Source organism: Lolium perenne, chromosome 4 (genome assembly GCF_019359855.2).
Source record: "Lolium perenne isolate Kyuss_39 chromosome 4, Kyuss_2.0, whole genome shotgun sequence".
NCBI classification, from domain to species: domain Eukaryota; kingdom Viridiplantae; phylum Streptophyta; class Magnoliopsida; order Poales; family Poaceae; genus Lolium; species Lolium perenne.
In genome coordinates, this window is record NC_067247.2 from 118,505,885 (window position 1) to 118,526,777 (window position 20,893).

Below are 20,893 nucleotides of genomic sequence, written 5' to 3' on the forward strand. Positions count from 1 at the left end.
AGCAAATCTGAGTATGGCACCCGAGCAAAGCAAACCAAGACCACCTTCCAGGTCCTATTTGCTTAATATATATTCCAATTTACGGGTATCGTCCTATAATATTTTAGATATTGTACTCTTAGAACGCGACTGTAAAGATAGTTGGTTGATTGGTTGGCGAACACTAAAAATTCAAGATACTTTATGAACCCACACTACAAGAAGATACCCCATACAGGAATACATATTTTGCAACGCTGGAGATATTCGTTGCAAAATTTTAGCATAGATACACGTATATGCGTTGCACGCTCCATCCGTTATGATTAATCACTTTTATACATAACGCAGTTATGAGCCCAGCCCACTAAGCACTACTCCGTTAGGTTAACCTCACCAGCCACGATCTCACGCCCCCATCTTGCAGTCCCACACTCCTCGCCTCCATAGACCTAGCCGCCTCCTTCCCGTTCCCATTGGCGTCTCTTGGCTATTGGAGCACTGCAAAATCGCCTCCCTTGCCGGTGATCGGTGGCGGCCGGTGACGCGCGTCACGCTGCCAACTCTGCGACGGCGAGTTGGACCAGAGGGAGCGTCGCGGAGCAAGGGTACCTGAGAGGATTGGGATCCAGCAAGGTGCAATTTCTCCCTCTCCCCTGATAGAGATTACTCTCCTTTTTTCCCTTGGCTTGACCCGCTGTTGCCACTTTTCTAGGATTTTTAGGCATGCTACCGAATACCGATTCCTGACGTCGGCCCATCATCATCTGCAGTCATTTTTTGTTTGGATTGGTTAGATGCCAAGCATAGTCGCTCACATGTCTTATACGCTCTCAGTATTAGTGCACGGATCAGACCATCAATACCATAGGTACTCTTCTCGTTTCCTCAAATCTGCTATGAAATTGTAGATTACAAAAGACACCTGATATTACAGTTTGTGTACCTCAAATGAGTGAGACTGGCCATTCATTTGTTTTGAATTTTCTTCTAATCAATTCAATCTGCAAGGTTAAGTGTTGACACATGGAACTTTGATAACATGTCATATTTTACTGGGATGCTACATTACCTCGATACACATAAGTTCTGCAATTGATTATTGACTTTCCGAAACATCAATTTCACCTTTATATATTTTCATTGTGACTTTCTGACATGTAATGAATCTCAATCCACTACTAAATTATCTACTTATTTCAGTACGATCAGTTTATATTTCAGTGGTTCAATTATTGGGCTATCAATACACGTGCATTTACAAGTCCAGCAATGAGCATTAGAGGAGCAACTAATGTACAGGCTGGTAGGCAACATCGTCTGTGTGGGCTTTGTTGACGGCTTCTGCCGCGAGTGCCACCCTTAAGTCCAGTACTGATGTGAGTGCTGCCCCTGCAAGGTCTGCAATGAGCAGATACAGATTTTGCGCCAAGTTTGTTTCTAATTCCGTGTGCACTGAGGAAGGTAAGCAGGCCCGTTCCATTGAATTTCATGCAGGTTTTCCATTACTGTACTTAATACTTGAATTGCAGCAGAATCGTGGCAAAAAAATACCTTTTAACTATTTCTCTAGATGTAAACTGCAGTTAATCAATATACCGTGATTTATGTAATGTTATTGACCTTGAGCTACTTACGTTATGAAATACAAGATATCTGTGATGGCGTTGTACGCAGAGACAAAACGAGAGAAGCCACAAGCAGGCGCGCATCAGCCGCAAGAAAGAACAGCTATACTACTGGCAGGTATCAATTCCTCTCCTTCTAGCGAGTTATCTCAAGTCCAAAACTGCAAGCATGTTTCTTTTTCGTAATACTTGTACTACAAGTTAGTAAAAGCTATAACCATCATCACACTTATGGTAAGATTTAGATTCATAATTTTTTGATCGGCTTACGACAACCCATGAGATCGTAATTTAGAGCTTCAAGCGACATGTTAGTACTTGTATGCGTGGCTTAAAATAGTTTAAACCTTAAATGTTCACCTCGAGTATCCTCAACCTGTGAGAATAGCAAACCCCTATCTCTGAAAAAGAAGATAGATAGGTATCCCGGATCTGCCACACTATGGGTGAATTTTTAATTATGCCTATCACATTGACTGTTTAGCTACTGTTATTGACTATTCTAGCAATTAGTTAATTTAAAATTTGGATCTGTTGTTACATGAACGATATAGCTAATTAAATGATTTTATATTCTGTTTGGTGGATTTTTTCAAATCTTGCCGTGGTTATTTCTTGTACAGGTTTCCTTTCATTTTTTCATGTGTGGTAACCACTATGACTTATGTGTCTGAAGAGCTATTTCAATTGCACATGTTGGCAAAATTGTAGTTTTGGCATGCCACCGAGGTGAGTATACCTACAGAGTTTCAAGCAAGTACTTAGAATTCACTATACCATTCACATTGTCTTTTTCCATAGTGATGCTGAAAATGAAATTTATATTTGCAGGTTCCATAAATCAGCAAGACTTGAGATATTCACATATTAGCATTGATCTTATGAGGAAAAAAGATTAGAACGACAGCAATTTTCTACTCTTTAGTTAGGTTTTTTTGTTTTTTTGGAGTTGCAAATATATAGGACTAGGTGGTATACAATATTTTGATACAAGATTGTAAATTGTCTACTCTTCAAGGAATTTTTGTGTATGGAATAGTGGCCCAATAATAAATATTGAGTTATTGTGACGCGGTGCATTCTCATATTGTACAGTTTTTGTGTGATTTGGTATGTCTCGTGTGAGCTGTGTTCTCTCGCTGGGAAGAAGTTTGGAAACAAAGTTCTGCCAACTAATAGATCAAGCAAACCATCCATCTAGAAAATAATATTTTGTGAATTAATTTTCAACCCGTTTAGGATGCCTCTACCAACGGATACACTTGTTGCTTCAGATCTGTAGCTATTTTGCAACGCTTATCCCATTGGTTACCAACGCACCTATATGCGTTGTATTGTGCCCTAGCAACACCCAAAAACGCAACGCATTTTTATTCGTTGGTACAGTCGATAGCAACGCCTATATGCACATTTAGATACGCATAAATGCGTTGCAGTAGAGGAGGTCTTCTTGTAGTGCCATACCCCATAGATATATATATCTAGCACCCCATTCAAGAATCATCATCTCCTAAGCAGACAAAAGAAAATATGAGCATTTCTTTCTGCAGAACTGCTGGGTATATAAAGATAGCATGAACAAGTGTCATATCACACTCGGTGATTTGGTTGCTAGAATCACTACGAATAGGATGCACCAGGAGTATTTGGTCAGGATGTCCATGAATTTCTGGCTCCTCTAGCTTTTTTGCATTTGATTTGCTTCCATGGAGTTGGAGAAATTCTGACCACTGCAGTTGTTGAACCAAACATTGATGAGCGCACCTTCCTGATCTTCCGATTAAAAGTTGCTAGGATTCCAGTCGTATGATGCGTTGACGTGTATGTAGTTTGGTTGTCAGTGTTTTTTTTTCCGCCAAATAACCAATGTTTGATCGAGTCCTGTGGTCTATAAGCTTCAAATGGGACACGTAAAGAGAACTTGGGAGATCATGTTCTCAAACGAGCAAATGCCCTATCTTACTGCATGCATTATATCTCGGCACGTTGTCATAAAAGATACAGGAACTTAAACAACAGCTATGTCAATGCATTTTCTTTAAGTTTGTTATTATCAAAGAAATGTTGCATTTAATTGATTTAGGGTCATTTTGCACGTGATTAGGGTAGTAAAGTTTTTTGTCCTATGAACAAATGCAGGTGCCATATGTTACCACTAAGATACATCATTACTATCCTTTCCTCATTAATTATAGTGTCACCTTCGTATTCTACCTATGAGATCGTGCTAAGTGACAAGCATTGGTGATACCTAAGGGCATCTTCAGCGGTTCGATGCAACACGAACACCAAATGAAATTGATTGTCCGGTCACGATTGACCGTTTGCGTTGGGTAGCCCCAACGGTCCGACGCATTTTCCCTAACATTTTTAGATATTTTTCTCACCTTAGTCTCTCCAAATTGGCACATAGATATGTAAAAAAACAAATGTTTCAATGTGATATTTAACAATCTTTATTACATCAAAACAAATAACAAAGGTTAAAAATGAAAGAGCACATTTCATAATTAACAAATGCAATGAGATGAGATTGACTATTATCTTCATGCATGCCAATGTCCATATGTGATCAATCAAATCCGGCTATGTGCGTTTGGAAATGTGGTTGTCAGAGACTTCAACATTCATATGCAGAATCTCCTCCCATGTTCCTGTCCTAGGTTGTGGTTGCACGAAGTCATCCCGAAATTCTCATCCGTGGTCATTGAGTACATCAGGATGCTCTGTCGCAATGATCATGCTCTGCATGATCACACAATAGTTCATCACCACATTCATGGTTTTCAAAGACCATGTTCTAGGTGGGTAATGAAAAATATCCCACCGAGCACGGAGAACACCAAATTCCCGCTTTACATCTGTCCTGCAAGCCTCTTGCCTCTATGACAAGGGATTAACTTGTCAGTGCCTACAGATTGTAGACTTAGGGTTTCGTAGAAAGTAGAGGGCAAGTAGATCTCGAAGGTTCAGCCGAAAAGGTGCTCGACTAAGAAACTAGGGTGTATATATGTTGACAATAGATTCGATCCTTTCTCCTCCCCTTGGCTCCCCTTTATATACGAGCAAGAGCCGAGGGATTTCGTGTCGTACAAGTTACAAGCTCTGGGAAGCCATCCGAGTCTTTCTCATATGATTACATGATTCGTGATTCCTAATATAACTCTATATTCCTTATTGAGATTCGCCTGGCTTCTGGGCCTTGAAAGCTTCGAGTCATGGGCCTCCAGATAACCTCGGGTACCTTATTCGGCAGGCCCATTCGGAATGCCTATGTTAGTAGCCCCCGAGATTTTGCTAGAATCAAGTAAAATCTCCAACGTAGAATTGAGTCGCATCTTTACTCATCATAGAATCGAATATCTTGCTTAACATCTATTTTGTACAGGGATATTGGTAAATGTGGCTGGTTCATCTGACGGATCAGGTACTAGTTAACTGCTCTTGTGGCAAACCCGCATAAACCTACTTCGAGCTCAAGTCCCTGGACTCGAACTCAGGATACTGGCGTAACTCGACACGCGGCGCTTAAGGACTGATCGAATACCAGCTATGTTTTATCGAGTACCTAACACGTCCACTAGGATTTTTCTTCGCATCTGTTGACACAGGTAAAGTGGGAGAGCGCATTCGGGTGCGATACCACGCCACACAGGACGGATCCCGGGGACTTATCTTCATGAACTCTTTTGAGTTACGGCATTCAGATTTTTTACCGCGGCAGACCCGCTCTGAGAATATATTGTCGAGTGCCTTTATCGGCTGTTGGAATTGTAAATTTCTTCGAGTTGTCCAATGACAATATCTTGATCTCCCGATGGGAGTACATGACGAGTTATATGTAACTCGAAGATGTATGATGAAAATTCTTCGTCTGCACTTCTATATTGTCTTGTCATTCTCTTTTTTTTTCTTTCTCATATTTCATTGGGTGCGCGACCAGCGCTCCCGGTGGGAGTAGCCCCCGAGGCTACAGCCGAGTGTTTGCACTTTGTAGGCTCAACTTTTGGTACTTTGGTCAACTCTGTATTTTTTCTTTCGCCTCATCCTCTTATCAGAAGTATAAACAATACTTCTTATAAGAGTAGCCCCCGAGCATATGAACAGATGTTTTGCATTTGATCATAGGCTCTCGAAGTTTTTCTTTTTAACCATGCACCTTTTTAGAACTCGAAGTTTTCTTTGTCACTCTATTTTGTTATACCACTCGAAGCTTTCTTGAATGACGTCGATGCTGACGATAGCCACGTTCGCCCACCTTGGGAAGCCACGACTCCTGTCAACCCACTGGGTCGTGGGTCCAAAACTATGCACCATCGACAAGTCACGCAAGTGGGGGACACACGTCCTTCGTAATTTCCGGCACGCGCGAAGTAACTTCCCTTCAGTAAATTTGGAGAGATAAGACCCTTTTACCCTTTGGACACGCTTAGGGTTTAGAACACTTCCCCTTTTCATCCAATGGCTGGACGCATCATCTTCTCCCAATATATTCACTTCTTACTCCTCATTCATCCCATTCGCTATGCCGCACATCTCCTCTCTCTCTCTCTCTCTGCCATTGCTGCTTCTCGAGCTCCTCGTGCACACGCTCTCGTTCCCCTTGTTCCTCCACAAAAGTGTCCGCCATGGCTCCGCGCACCAAGCAGTGCAAGAACCGTGCTCCGGGCACCGACGAGCTCGCGGAGAAGGTCAAGGTCTCAGGTTGGGAGCGGTCGAAGATCTCCGCTCATGACCAAAAGCTGCTGAAGAAGATGGGCATGCTCAAGAAGGAGGCCCTGAAGATGGACGGAGATGAGAGCTCTCCTCATCCTCCCATTGGATTCCGGGTAACTTTCGTCGACTTCCTCGTTCGCGGCCTTTCCGTTCCTGTCCACGAATTTCTTCGTGGCTTACTGTTTATCTACGGGATCCAGCTGCATCAGCTGACCCCAAACTCTCTCCTCCACATTTCTATTTTTATCACTCTTTGCGAGTGTTTCCTGGGCATCCATCCTCATTGGGGCCTTTGGAAACGCATCTTTTACCTCCAGCGCAACAATTCGAAGAACGTCATCTACAACGTAGGTGGCGTTTGTATCTGCGTCTGTTCCGATGTCAACTATTTTGATGTGAAGTTCCCCAACTCCGTCCAAGGTTGGCGCAAGAAGTGGCTGCACATCTAGGATGAGTCCTCTGTCGCCCAAGAGTATGGTCTTGCGCCCTTTGATCCCACCGAAGAAATTCAGAGGCGCAAGTCTTGGGACACAGAGGCCACAACCGAAGAAAAGGCGGCCACTGACGCCCTGATGACCCGCATCCACGAGCTTCTCGTGCTTGCGTCACCGTGTTTCTCGCGTCGCCTTCTCGTGGAGGGTCACGCGCTGCCACCGTAGTTGGTCGAGAACTATTTTGCCTTGGACTATTTCTTCGTGGAGCAGTTTCGGGTTGTGGTGTACTTAAACCTGCTATTGCTGTCCCCATAACGCCGACTCCTGCCATAGCCATCTGGTATAGTGCTTCCCTGGGATCTCCCAGAGGTGGTTTAGATGCCAATATGAAGTCATGTGTCGTCATATATCCTGCTTCCGGTGTTTTTGGGATGATGTGCCCTCTCGTGTCTATCGACATAAATGACATGTCGAGGTTTTGGATCAAGTTCTCTCGTTCATGCTCAGGCACATTTGCCAATCGCGATCTGTTTTTTTGCACGGGCGTCTCTGTGACTATCTCCCAAAGTACCTGATTGTCGACTCAGGTTGGCCCTGCGCGCACTTGACGCAGAAGCTGCAGCTCTTCTTTCATCACTTTCTTTGTTTTTCTAGCTCTCATCCAGCACGAGCGAGTTTATATTGATATGCTTGCAACGCCTTTAGTGTAGCCGTGGTGGTCATCGGCTATGTACCGTTCATGGCTCTCTGAGCTCTATCCCAAGCTGCTTGCGGCAGCTGTATTTTCTCTCGCGGCATGGACCCGATGTATTTGTTTCCTGTTCCACGTGTGAGATCTGCGGGATCGATGTATGGGTTGCCCAAATCATCGAAATCCTCCCACGCTTCGTCCTCTTGGCGGCTTGTTTCCCCGATTGAACAGAAATGATGATATATTGTAGTTTTGTTTTCATCATCTTCAGGTTCGGTGAAACCGTCGTATAGATCGATGAAGACCTCCCTAATAGAAGTAGATATGTCGATGAAGTCAAAGTTGTCGATGCTTTCCGAGTCACTACCCAGATCGGAATCCGTGAAAGACCCGAAAGTCATGTCGCCGAACAGATCGGCGAGTCCCCCGCCGACGCGGGCTTGGTGAAGCTTGGTGGCGAAACCTCCTCGTCGCCTGACTCGATTGATGATGCTAATGATCCCAAGAAATCGGAATCGGCGGCTAACGGTCCCGAAAAAATCAGTGCCGCGAGACGATGAGATCCTTCTTTCCCGACGAGGAAGCGGAAACTCCCGAACATCATCTCCGTCGACTCCTCCATATCGGCATATGCATGCAAACGGGCGGGAGGGTGAGGAACAAAATCGTCGAGATCAGGTTGGATCCGTTTACCTCCGTCCATCGCATTGCTTGCTGTTGATGATGTTGACGATGCCATCGAGATCACATCCTTGCAGCCTCCAATCCCCACAGACGGCGCCAATTGACAAGGGATTAACTTGTCAATACCTACGGATTGTAGACTTAGGGTTTCGTAGAAAGTAGAGGGCAAGTAGATCTCGAAGGTTCAGCCAAAAAGGTGCTCGACTAAGAAACCAGGTTGTATGTTGACAATAGATTCGATCCTTTCTCCTCCCCTCGGCTCTCCTTTATATAGGAGGAAGAGCCGAGGGACTTCGTGTCGTACAAGTTACAAGCTGGGAAGCCATCCGAGTCTTTCTCGTATGATTACATGATTCGTGATTCCTAATATAACTCTATATTCCTTATTGAGATTCGTCGGGCTTCTGGGCCTTGAAAGCTTCGAGTCATGGGCCTCCAGATAACCTCGGGTACCTTATTCGGCAGTCCCATTCGGGATGCCTATGTCACTCTGGGAAAACCACTTAGTTCAGGTTTGCAGAATGTCTTCACAATTATGACCCAGTCACAATAAATGCCATCAACAAGATAGTATGGCTTGTTGTATACATTGCCATTGATCTCATAGTTCACCACAGGAGCAGTGCCTTTTAGAAGCCGGTGGAATACCGGAGAGCGGTAGAGCACAGTAACCGCGTATAGTTGGCACAAATGGCCGAGTGTTCGTCGGTATCGTACTGCGCAATTGACCGAACATGCCCTGTGCGTTGAGGCCGGTGGGGGATCCGACCAGATGGGCGGCCAACAAGGATGTGACCGATGTGGGCAAGGGCTCTCCCGTACCCTGGCACCGAGTGTGGACTCCGGCGAGTCTCGTGGCCCGATTAGAGCTTGGCTACTACGGCGAGGGGGTAGCGGCCGGTGGCGGCAGGTTGGAGACGCCGCCCTACGGCTGCAAAGAAGGGGATGAGGCCGTGAATTTGGTTTGTTGGATTTTGCTATCCCTCACGGGCGAGGTTGGATAGGTCACGCGAGGTGACCGCGCCGTGTTTGCGCAGATGCATTCACGGCCCAAATTTGGGCCAGGAATACATCTCTCGGATAGCCCGACCACTTTGAGTCGAGCCGCTGGCTGGTGGCAGGCCCATTTTTTGTCCGCACATACACAAATGGTCACTTTGAGTTCATTTGCGTTGGGCCACTGGAGATGCCCTAAGGAGATACTTGTCCATGGGTTGCGCAAACAAGGAGCATCTAAAAGACATGGTAATAAACATTTGGGCTAAAAGAAGGAATGGTTGTATTTTCTGCTTATCCTATATAAAATAAGTATGAAATTTTATCTATAAAGAACGGATATGCTTTATTCAAATATGTGTGCACCAAACATCTAATTAAATATTTACATGTGTTGAGCGCCACCACACCCATAAAACTTGCAAAAGTACTACCTGTTTCATCAGACCAAACCCTAGAGATCCTTGAAGCCTCTTAAAGTGTTGCAGGCGAAACGGGGAACCCCCGGCTACGCGTCACCACCACCCCCTTCTCCTTCCCCCACCTCTCCGCCGCTGATCAGATGAAACCACTAGGCGGGTGGCGATGGAGAGGCATGTCTCGTGCGGCAGCATCTTCCCGGGCAGTACGGTGGGGATGGGATGGCGTAGAGGCGGACACCTCCCCCGCGGCTCGGCTCCCTTGGGGCTGCGGCGCGTCACTTACCCTAGCCAGACATGAGGGGTGGCGGATCTGTTGGCCCGGCCTCCTATGGTGCGCTTTCCAAGGCGTCCTCCGTGCCCCGGTGGTCTTCGTGGTGGATCTGGGAGGCGAGGCTCCAATGCGCTCAGGGCTGACAATGGTGGCGCATGCGGGCGTTGTTACCTTGTTGGAGGTGTCATCGCTGAGATTCTCCCGCCTCTCTCGCCCAAATGTTATGGGGAAAACCCTAAATATGGGTCTTCCAAATCTAGGATGAAGTTAAGCACGCAATAGTCCTTTTGACCTCACTGACAATATGGTCGAAAGTGGTGGTCCTGCATGATCGAAAATGTGGTCTCGCGTGATCAATAATCTCATATAGTAGATCGGACTGTTCTTGATTTATCTAGAATTTCATAGTTCTCCAAAACCATCATATATCTCCTTCATGTAGAAAAAAGGATTGTGCACCAGGACGACATACCAATACGAAGTACAAATAACCATATGACAGGTTATATTTTGATTATTGATTGTACATACGAGATCCTCGATAATGCAGAAGATGGAAATTAGCATGAATGCCTCAAAAAATGTGTTCATGCCGAAGTGATTATGTTGCTTCAAAAATTTGCAGCAATCCACTTCAAGAGCTCAGGTTGTTTGAATTCTAGGCATGTGTCTATGCTTAATATATATATCTCAACTTAGGTATAATGCTTTATATGCTATACTCTTAGAACACGACTGTGAAGATAGTTGGTCGATTGGTTGGGGAACACTCAAATCTGAATTACTTTGTTAACCCAAATCCTGTAGATATATATCTGGCACCACATGAAAGAATTATCATCTCTTAAGCACTGTTTAGGCACTGTTTGGCGTCAATTAAACAAGTTCGGAGGGAGTAGATGTGTTTTACTGTAGATATACTGCACACGACATTTCCTGTACGAATCCCATACGACAATGTCATTCTGTGTTCCTCGTTCATGCAGCAATTTAATCCAAGGGTGATGTGCCATGGTCGGACAAAAATCGGACTGATTTCGTCGTACATGTAGCAGTGCTCTTACTTTTAAGGTTCTGTTCTTCTTTGGAGGGCGAACTTCAAGGGTAATATTTTTTTTTAGGTACTCATTGAGAAATAATTTAAGCATGCAATTTATTGCTGTTTGCCAAGCAAGCGCCTTGATAGCCCCAACTGCCATCAGCAACGCCTGTTATCCAACTGTCCCGAGGATGAAACTCCTCGAAATAGGCTTTCGCCCCGCTATATTAATATAGCAACCACGATATAACAAGCATGCTGGGGCCGTAGCACAACCAAGCCCAAAGGAACCAACAGAGAAAAAGAAAAAGAAAAAGAATGCCAACACCGGCAGATCGACAAGAACGAGGACAACCCGCCACCGCTGCGCCTCCCGGAAAAGTCCTACCACACTCCTAGCACTCCGAACTACCGCGTACCAAACAACACCTTCAACAAGGAGGACGACGATGACGCCGCTGCTGTCCGGACTAATCCTAGGGTTTCCCCCGGTCCACGGAGGGGATTGGGCGAGGGGGTACACCCGACGGCGTCGGCAAGGCCAACAAGGATTTCTCCCAACCCCCAACACCACCACCCCGTTCATCCGAAGTGCTCCGCCCAACCAACCGCCCACAAGCACGCGCCACCACGATCTTGACGTCATCCTCGCTGTCTCCCCGGTGGTCCTCGACGCAGGGCCTAGGATGATGTGACCGAAGAGGCAGGGCCGGGGGAAGCAGCACCATAGCCTAGCGGGAGGGAACTACCTCCACCGCAATCGCGGGAGCCGACCGGACATGGCAGCATGGGACAACCAGGCCCGCCTGGCCCAGTACGCCCACGCCGCCAAGCTGCTGCTAGCCGGCCATGGCGCCGCCGCCACCCTGCCACCACCGCCCCAGCACCACCAGAACCCAGGAGCACCGCCGCCGGTCAGGGGGAGCTACGGCCCGCCCAGCCCAGATGGGGCCCGAACTGGCCCAGATCCGGGCGGAGCAGGATCCGCCGCCACCACCCCGGCCGCGCTGTGCCGCCGCCAACGGCGACGCCGCCGCACCTCCGACCACCCCGGCGCGCGGAAATCACGCCGCCGCACCAGACCGCCGCCGCCTGAGATCACCGCCGCCGTCCCGAGGCCCCCGCGCCCCCGTCCTAGCTGCGGGTAGAGTCCGGCCCGCCACCGCCGGCACCGCACGGGCAAGGCCCGGCGGCGCACGCCGACGGCGGCGGCAGGGGAGAGGAGGGGGGGAGCTTGCCGCCGGAGGGGGAGATGCGCGCCCGGCCGCCGCAGGGGGGCGGCGCGGGTCGCGAGAGGGGAGGGGGTTTCGTGAGGGTTTCGTCAGTTACCGTCAGTCCCCGAGGATGAAACAGCCTGGATGAAGATCTTGATGTTGAGCCCAGGGTTATGTAAGTATGTCACTAGCCAGGCAGAGTTTCTATGTGCGCAGCATTAAAGAAGATCTGTGCACCGCGATTTGATTGAGATTTGTGCAAGGTTAGAGGAAATGTAGACTACTAGCGCCAGAGTACCACTTAACATTCTGAGCGTTCATGCCTTGTTCCAGGAGCTCACATTATGTCTTCATGCTCAAAATTGCTTGTTCGTTTCAGATAATCAGATCTTTGTTAATGATATAAACTGCGAGGTTTCAAAGGCCAATCAAGCTTATTATTGTATAAATTTTGCATCTGTGGTCCATTGGTCCATATCCAATTCAGCACTTCCCATAGTCCTCCTGCCACTCTGACTTCAGCTGCGCTTGGGACCAAATCAACATGAGAATTCAACAGAAGTTACTGATAAAAATGCCAGTTGACACTTAATCCCGTTGAAAGAATTGATACATATACCATAGTCCTGCTTTTCAGAGGGAGGACTTCACAAAATAATGTTCAATAACATCTGAAACCCCAAAATATATTTTGAGGAATCTTCATCGTCATATCTACTAAAATACTATACATAATACTATATCACTGTGAATATTTGTAACGATGTGTGTACATAACATTAGCAGTGTGATAAATTTTATGAACAGAGATGAATTGAAGTGTTTTTCCTTTGGCACCGTGACCCCTGCACCATCAGTTCATATGACGGCCCTTGGTCTCTACAGGGAAGAGCATGCAAGCAATTGCAGCGAGGCATAACACCACCTCAAACACAACGATGGCTTCCATTTGATGGCAGCTTCTCAGCATCCCAACGGCTACAAGGGGGCAAACAATACCACCGATTCTACCAATGGCGGTTGCAATTCCAACACCAGTCGAGCGTACTGAGGTTGGATATACCTGGAAAGGCAAGAAAATAAATTAGCTCAAATGAAAAACTGTTTAAAAAAAAACTATTGCAACTTCTCTTCAAGGCTTCATCAGATAAGAACGGATGCAGTGATTGTTCTTATCTCTTATGTGATATTCAAATTAATCAGCTAAAAACATTGAGCACTTAGCATAGCCAAAACCGTAAGATGGGCAGACCACAAGAGATAACTAACTTAGCCCATAGTCTGCAGAATGGACCAAAATCGTAGACTTATTTAGCCGGAGTTATCTGTCTAGCAGTGAAGACACTAATGGACACTTCAAGATTCAGATGTGTCATTGGTGATTTAATTTAGGATCTAACAAGGACATTGGAAGAAAAAAAACACCCTAGTGATTGCAGGAGAATGCTCAATTGCTTAGCAGATGTGAATTATTTGGAATATTTCTACCTACATTGACTCATATTATTATGGTACACCTACTGTCAGGATATTGCATTTCTGCTTTAGAACTTCCGATGGAAACCTATCCAAGAATACCCAATAAGCGAAACTACCATCTGAATACACCTGGCCTAACATATTAAACTCAAAACATACTATGAAAACCAAGTCACCAAAAAACACATTTACTAAATGCCATAAAAAGCCAATACGAACCTCTGGGGCATATAAACATAGAACTGTGAAGCTACCAATGGCACAGCCGCGGGCACCAAATAAAAGGGCAGTTGTCCATAGCTCAGTCTGATGAAACACAAGTGGTCCAAGAAAACCACAGCATGCGAAGAGCAAGCACCACATTGTAGCTTTTCGGCCGAACCAGTCAACAAGAACAGCAGACACAACTAAACCCGGAAACTCTGATAGAATAGTAGAGTGATGAGTAAGTGATATAAACAGCAGCCGGTCACACTGTGAAGAAACGGACTTCTATATGCTACCTGCAAAACTTGTAATGAATGTATCTTTGTAAAGGTTGGCATCTTCTTCACTATTCACATATCCCAGCCCAGATGCGCAGCTACTATTTGCGTCACTCAGTTGCGAAGTCAGCAAGACTAGTCCATAATAAGCGAAGGAACTAGCGTAGAAAGCAAACCAAAGCAGAAGAGTTGATCTGCACAATTTCCGTGACAGTAGACTGCGCAATGCAACAGCACTACCAGATTTGGAGCTTATGGCATTATCATCTGCACACTCCTCTCTGACTGGAAGAAGATGATCTATCTCAGAGGTAAGAGCACTATGATCAACTTCGCTGTCTCGTTGGTATCTGAGAGTTCCAGGAGGAAGATCTGCCTGGTTTGTCCTAGCAATTCTCTCCAGAACAAGTGTTGCATCAGACATTCTATTTTGAACACATAGATAGCGTGGCGATTCTGGTGTAATTCCAAAGAAAGGAAGCAAGAGAAAACAAGGAAGGGCGGTCAAAGCTAGCAACCACCTCCAACTCAATGCTGATAAGACAACCTGCAGTAGGAATAAACTGTATAAGACTTCATTAATAGTTCAAAATATAAATTAGGAAGTATCAGTGTGATACCCATGCAAGCGAAGCCTCCAAGATTGTGCCAATAGTCCAAAAAAAGGAAAAAACTATCATCCAAGTGCCACGATTTTGTGCAGGAACAAACTCCAAAAACCAAGACGAGAACACATGCCCGCCACCCACTCCTACGCCAACGAGAAATCGAAGAGCCATCAGACATAAATAGTTGGGAGACAAAGCACTGAGGAAACCCATCCCAGAAGTAAACAGAGTTGAACACAGTAAACCAGTCCTGAAACAAGAAAAATACAGTTCTGTTTAGGGGTTAATTTGGTACACCGTTGCAAGTTTTCAACTATAAACCCGTCCACCATATATAGTGCTGAACTTATTTTACAAGTCCAAAACAGACCAGTCATGCCGAAGTTGCATAATCGTAGATCAAGAATATCAGTCAAATTCAGAATAACAGAGTCTGCAGAACATTGTCAAATATAGAAATGGTTGTACTAGAAGACAGAAACATGGAAGCACTTACAAGAGTATATCCTTACCTTCGCCCATATGTGTCAGAAATATAACCCCAGGTACATGCTCCTATTAACATGCCAACGAACACTACACTTGAGAGTAGACTCTCATCCTGGGCGGAGACATTCCATTCCTCCCGAACCAATGGTCCAACAAACGACAACAGCATGAGTTCCATGGCTTCTGCAACCCAACCCATGCCTGCATAAGCAAGAACAAGAGCTTGGAATTTCCCAAATCCCATGGCTGCAAGCGCGTCATCCGTGGTGTATGTTTCCATGTTAGCAGTGGGTGTTGGTTCAGCCAATCTTGTATCGAAACTTGTTGTCATGTAATTATTTGCTTTGGTCTCAACCTCCAGCTGCAAATAGTACACACAAACAATAAGTACAAACTTAGAGATGCCAAATCATAAGTAGATTTACTGCATATATGAAGAGAACTGAAAGTTAAAAGAAAAATCGATAAAGAGAATATATTAATATTAAGAAGATACCAATTACACTCAGTCTCTACAACCTCACATGGTATCAAGAACTAGGACATCAAGGATGCACAGAGCCAAAAAGATAAAAAAACAAAATATAGAAAAAAAAAAAACCATGCCAAAATGATTCGCGTCAGAAGAAAAAACAACATCTGCTGCAATGCACTGATCATAAGGCGCAGAGTCACTACTCACTACGCGCACGGTTCAGATGTGGAAATCGCCACGCAACAAAACTGTATTCTTGCAGTGAGCTATGAATCATGGTCTTCTCCCAATTCAAGATCCTCGCCTCTGCCGTAGCTCTACGATCTCAAACTCAACATGAGCAGTTGAGATAATCTGGACTTCCTAGCGCACCAGACATGACATGCCCGCCTCGGCCAGCACCATGGTAATCCCAATCGACATGTACAATGGTGCTGAAGAGAACAGAAAGTTAAATATGCGCCTAGAGTTTGCTTCTGCAGGATAAACAAGCAACAGTGAATCTACAAGCTCCAATTCATCTGAGGGTGATAGGAACAATGGCACGCCAGATCTAGTCCATTTTCGCTGCCCCTACTCACATTCAGTTTGGCGAACAGTCAAGCACTGCAAGTTGGACTAGGCTAGAAGACATACTGGATTTTATATAGAAGACAAAATCAGACAACAGATGCGCAGTTAGATTAAAAAAAAAGCCCCCGATAGTTATAGACTTCAGTACTAATAATGTTACTGTGGTGCATTTGAGATTGAATGAGTCGCCTGTATTTTTCAGGAAAATTAAAATGGTGGCAAATCTAATTATGAGGTCTGAACACAAGTAGGTGAGAAGCTGAAGCTGAGGCGGCCTAAGTAGGTCTAAACTCAAGCGTCAGTTCTCCTGGATCTGTTTGTGGTATACTGGTGGATCTAATCACAACAGCAGCTGACATGGACCAACTAAGCTCAGAGAGAGCAGGTCCCATAACTGGATCGAATCGAAGAACAAAAGGATCACTGCTTGAAGATGGACCCTGCGTCTCGACGGCTCCCAGCACCGAGCTGCCGCAGTGCTCGAAAGTCGAAACCAAACGACAACCGCACGCACGCGAAGAGGAATAGCGTTGGTCCGTAAATCAAGCGACAAAGCATGGACAATTAGAGGCGAGTGGAGCACGTACGTACAGGAAAGGGAGGCCCGGACGGAAAGCAGCAACAGCGGCGGGGTCAGCAGCACCCGGCGGTAGAGGACGAGACGGAAACGAAAAGTGGGGAGGATTGAACGGCTTCTATTTATTTTTTAGAGAGAAATGAACGGAAAGTGAAGGACGGGACAAGCATATGAGAAAATAATTCTTAATAAGAGATAATTTTTTTTAAACTTTCTCATCTTTATTCTCTTTTACTCTAACTATGAAAATCTAACTTGGCAACTTTAAAAAGACTGGCCATTCCATGGTAACTTCAATAGCACCTAATTTTGCCCTCATTTGTTTGTTTCGTGAGACTATGGTCCAATCGACGCCCCAAACCGATTATCAGCATGGTCAATTTTGCCTCACTTTGACCTTAAATTTGGGTCCGATTAATGCCAAGCGGACACTATCCGCCCGCTAGTAGTACCGGCCATGTTTTCCACCCACTCCACACACTTTCTGCTCTCCCAAGTCGAGTCATCCAAATCGCAGACATCAAGGCTCGTGTCGACGCCAACAACTTGGCCTCCTAAGTCGCGCAACAAGCACTCGTCATTCTCAGAGAAGAACGGTCACCGAAGCCATGTCCTTCCAAATGGTGGTGAGCTTGGGATCCTTGGAAAACCACCCACCTTGAAGCAGTTCGCCCTTGCCTGTCATGTCATCGTCACCGCCAACATACAGGTACCTGCCGGAAAATGGCTCTTTCTTTAGACCACACCATAGATCCTCACGAAGCCTCTTCAAGTGTTGCAGTAGATGCACGAGCGAGCAAGGAACCAAAACAGAGGCGGAATATTTACAAATTATGCTCGGACCGACCATACGGTCGGGCGTTCTATGTACATCATGATCGACCATCTCGAAAGTGACCTGTCTATTGCCTCATGACTATCTGCATCGTATGTGCTAAGATATGTTGAATATGTGTAGCAGTTGTGTTATAGTTAGACCTGTAATTAAGGAAGAATTACATGTTCTAGCTAAACTCTTGTAGCCTGGTTTAATATATAAAGGCACCGGAAGTAGCTAAAATAGACTAGACACTGGTTGTAGTTTAGATGCAAGATCGAGTTTTCGAGACGGTTCAGCGCCCGTGGCAGGGACGCTAGGCCAACGTGGTGTTGTACAACTTATGTGTCTGTACACTTCGGTGGGCTTATCGTCAATGTTATTATAATAGTATTTGGGGAGGAGCATCTAACAAACATGCCTCGTAGCTGTGTTGCTAAATCTCGGTGTCGTGTTGTGATCACTTGTCTTTGATAGGTAGACTATGCGCCTCTATGTAAACAATATGCATACGGTGTGCATCATTGCGGATGCGGTGGAGTGCGGAATTACCAAACTTAGGAATGATAGATTAAGCAGGACGGTGGCGGTGTGACGAATTGTTGTTGTCCTCACTTGCCGCCGAAATAATTCACTCTGTTCCTTTGCCACTCGAGCTTGTGTTGAGCGCGCGTGCTAAGAAAATATCTTGTGTGTTTTAAGGGGGCATCTCTTGTGTTTCTTCTTTTTTCATGAAAGCGAATTTTGGAAGTTTAATTCGGCTTTCATGTGCTTATTCCCCCTCTACCAAAAACTAGTTAACGGTACATGCTTCGCATGTTGAGATAAATGTGTGATACTTAGTGATTTTTAAAATTATTTTTAAGCAATATGCATACATTAACACACATCTCCGAGTGCTTTATGTTAACATATGCCTAGATATGATAATCTCTTGGCTTTTTTTGTCAAAGTAAATGTGTATAAATACTACTTTCACCATTTCATGATGATTTAATTTCCAGGACTGGCGGAAGTCAGACAACTTTAAGTTTGTCCAAGTTTGTACTCCGTAGAAAAATATATTGATGTATATAACGGCATTTTAGTTTCATTAGATTTGTTGTAAACTATATTTAGTACTACAGATTTGACATTATAGATATTTACCTATTTTTCTACAAATCCGGTCGCATTCTATTTTGTTTTTACTTAGGACAAACCTAATACTTTAATTGTCTTTTATCAGAGAAAATAAATTATAAGTATTTTAATTTTAAATACGATAAATGCATCCGTTCCACTTACTAAGAAATGATAATCGTATGAATCATAACTTTATAAAAAGGTGACAAATATGAGCAACTTACCCCGCGTTCCCATACAAAAATAATACTCCGATTTGAAGGTTGTTCATCGATAGAAATCAAAGAACTATTTGAACTTTGATTGCTCAAATTTTGTACAGTACATATAATGTAAAAAATATAAGTAAAAAATTGTGGTCTAATATTAGTAAGAAAGGTTTATAAAAAAAATACAAGCTACTTCATGTAAATATTTTCTGTTTCGTATTATATTAAATTATTTTTGTGCCTTTGCCGTGGCTGCGTGCATTTTTTTCATCATGCTGGCTCATCGCTTGATCAAACCAACGTTTTAGCTGGTCGCTAGTCCCGATAAAAAAAAAAGCTATCGTAGTGATGCATGGACGCTCTGTAATGTGAGAGAGCTAGAAAATTCCAGAGTGCGCATGACTGCACAAGATTATTTCATAAGGGTAAAAGTAGCATAAGAGCGAGTCAAGGGCTCAAGGCTCGAATCCTTGTCTCAGACCTTAAAAAAAAAATACCTACTGGAACACAGAGTACATATTATAGTCTGTACTTCTTCATTCTCCCCAGGGCAATCTCTTCAGCTGCACATGTACATGTCTCCCGCAACATGGCCCACAAGGTGCATGCACACATCTTTTAGTCAGAAAAGGAAAACGCGATGGTTCCAGACAGATCTCGAGCAGTTCATAAATCACTGTTCATAGCGAATCCAGCTGACGTTAGCCGTTAGATTTAACAATTCAACGGTTAGGATTCATCCTCCAACACATTTCAAAACTCGTACACTATATAGGATAAGATAAGATAAGATGAAGTATCTAAATTTTTTTACAGAAAGTTCTAAATTTATATCTCGATGATATATGTGCGTTCTTAAAGTTCCGAGAAAAACTGTTACTTCTTATGGTCTTTGTAAAAAATAGAAAAAATATCTTATGAAAAACTTTATTTTTAGCAATGAATTTTATCTTTTTTACACATACAGCATGACAAGTCAATTTTCATGAAAAAAATGAGATTTTTGTTTCAATTTTTTAATATTTCAAAATATGTTTAAGATGTATTTCAAAATAAAGGGAGTAATTTTTGTTAGAGTACGTAAAGATTACTCCCTCCATTCTAAAATAATTTGCTTAATTTTTCCAAGTACTAATATATCTGAACTTTTATTATAGTACGGATGTATCTGGGATACTTATAATCAAAGCATGCAATTTTTTTATGGGTCGGGGTACATTTCTAGTTAGGCTGATTGCCAAACAAACGGGGAAACGAGACTCCCTTTTGGCCCATGTTGTATTAACATCATAAAATTGTATTAACATCATAAAATTGTATTAACATCATAAAAGAGGATCCCTAAAAAAAAGCATATAAGAGGAATCTGAAACCTGAGGACATGTTTTTCTGAACATAAAGACAGATATGAACAAGGGCAGAAAATTCTCAAAGGCGACTGTGGAGCAAATCCTCGCTCTTGCGGAAGGCAGACATGATTATATGACCATAGATGACTCCCTTAGCATGTAAAAATAGCATATACACTTTCTGGGTGTCGCTAATTTTGAACGGTGCCATATAGTTTGTGGATATGATTTACTCAACCGATAAAAAAAAACTGAAACATGTAGGATTTTCAACGGTGCCATATGGACGGTGCCATATGGATTTTCTTATGCCCAAGTCGACACCTTGAGCTGATGTCCCCGCATGAGATTTGACAAGGTTAGAGGGAATACAGATTAAATCACAATGTTGGCAAGTAGCCCAGACTTATCCCCTCACAGAAGACTGAACGGCCATGCCTTATTTCTGAAGCTCACATTATGTCTGCATTCTCGAAATTTCTTATTCATTTCAGATAATTAGATCTTTGTTAACGACCTAAACTGCGAGGTTTCAAGTTCCAATCCAGCTTATTGTACATTTTTGCATGCAGTCCACATCCAATCCAGCACTGACCATGGTCCTGCAACTCTTTTTTTTAAACAGAATTAACA

General features: G+C 44.1%; 1 protein-coding gene and 1 long non-coding RNA gene across 5 annotated transcripts; one reads left to right on the forward strand and one right to left on the reverse strand.

Annotated features, from left to right (window-relative positions):
- Positions 1–738: 738 nt before the first annotated feature.
- Positions 739–2,493, forward strand: LOC127348584 (uncharacterized). The gene is made up of 3 exons (XR_007879831.2): positions 739–1,443; positions 1,632–1,725; positions 2,231–2,493. It is a non-coding gene; the product is annotated as an uncharacterized lncRNA (long non-coding RNA).
- A 10,178-nt stretch (positions 2,494–12,671) lies between these two features.
- LOC127293728 (organic cation/carnitine transporter 7) lies at positions 12,672–16,889 on the reverse strand. 4 transcript variants are annotated; one of them, XM_051323371.2, is made up of 6 exons: positions 16,771–16,889; positions 15,159–15,496; positions 14,659–14,896; positions 14,057–14,585; positions 13,773–13,975; positions 12,672–13,137 (listed from the first exon to the last, which is right to left on the reverse strand). In XM_051323371.2, the coding sequence occupies exons 2-6, from the start codon at positions 15,464–15,466 to the stop codon at positions 12,928–12,930; spliced, it is 1,488 nt and encodes a 495-aa protein (XP_051179331.1). In that variant the 5' UTR covers positions 15,467–15,496; positions 16,771–16,889; the 3' UTR covers positions 12,672–12,927. The 4 variants fall into 4 exon arrangements, with proteins under 4 accessions (XP_051179331.1, XP_051179330.1, XP_051179329.1 ...); XM_051323370.2 differs by having other exon boundaries at positions 16,775–16,873; XM_051323369.2 differs by lacking the exon at positions 16,771–16,889 and adding an exon at positions 16,579–16,673.
- Between the last annotated feature and the right edge of the window lie 4,004 nt (positions 16,890–20,893).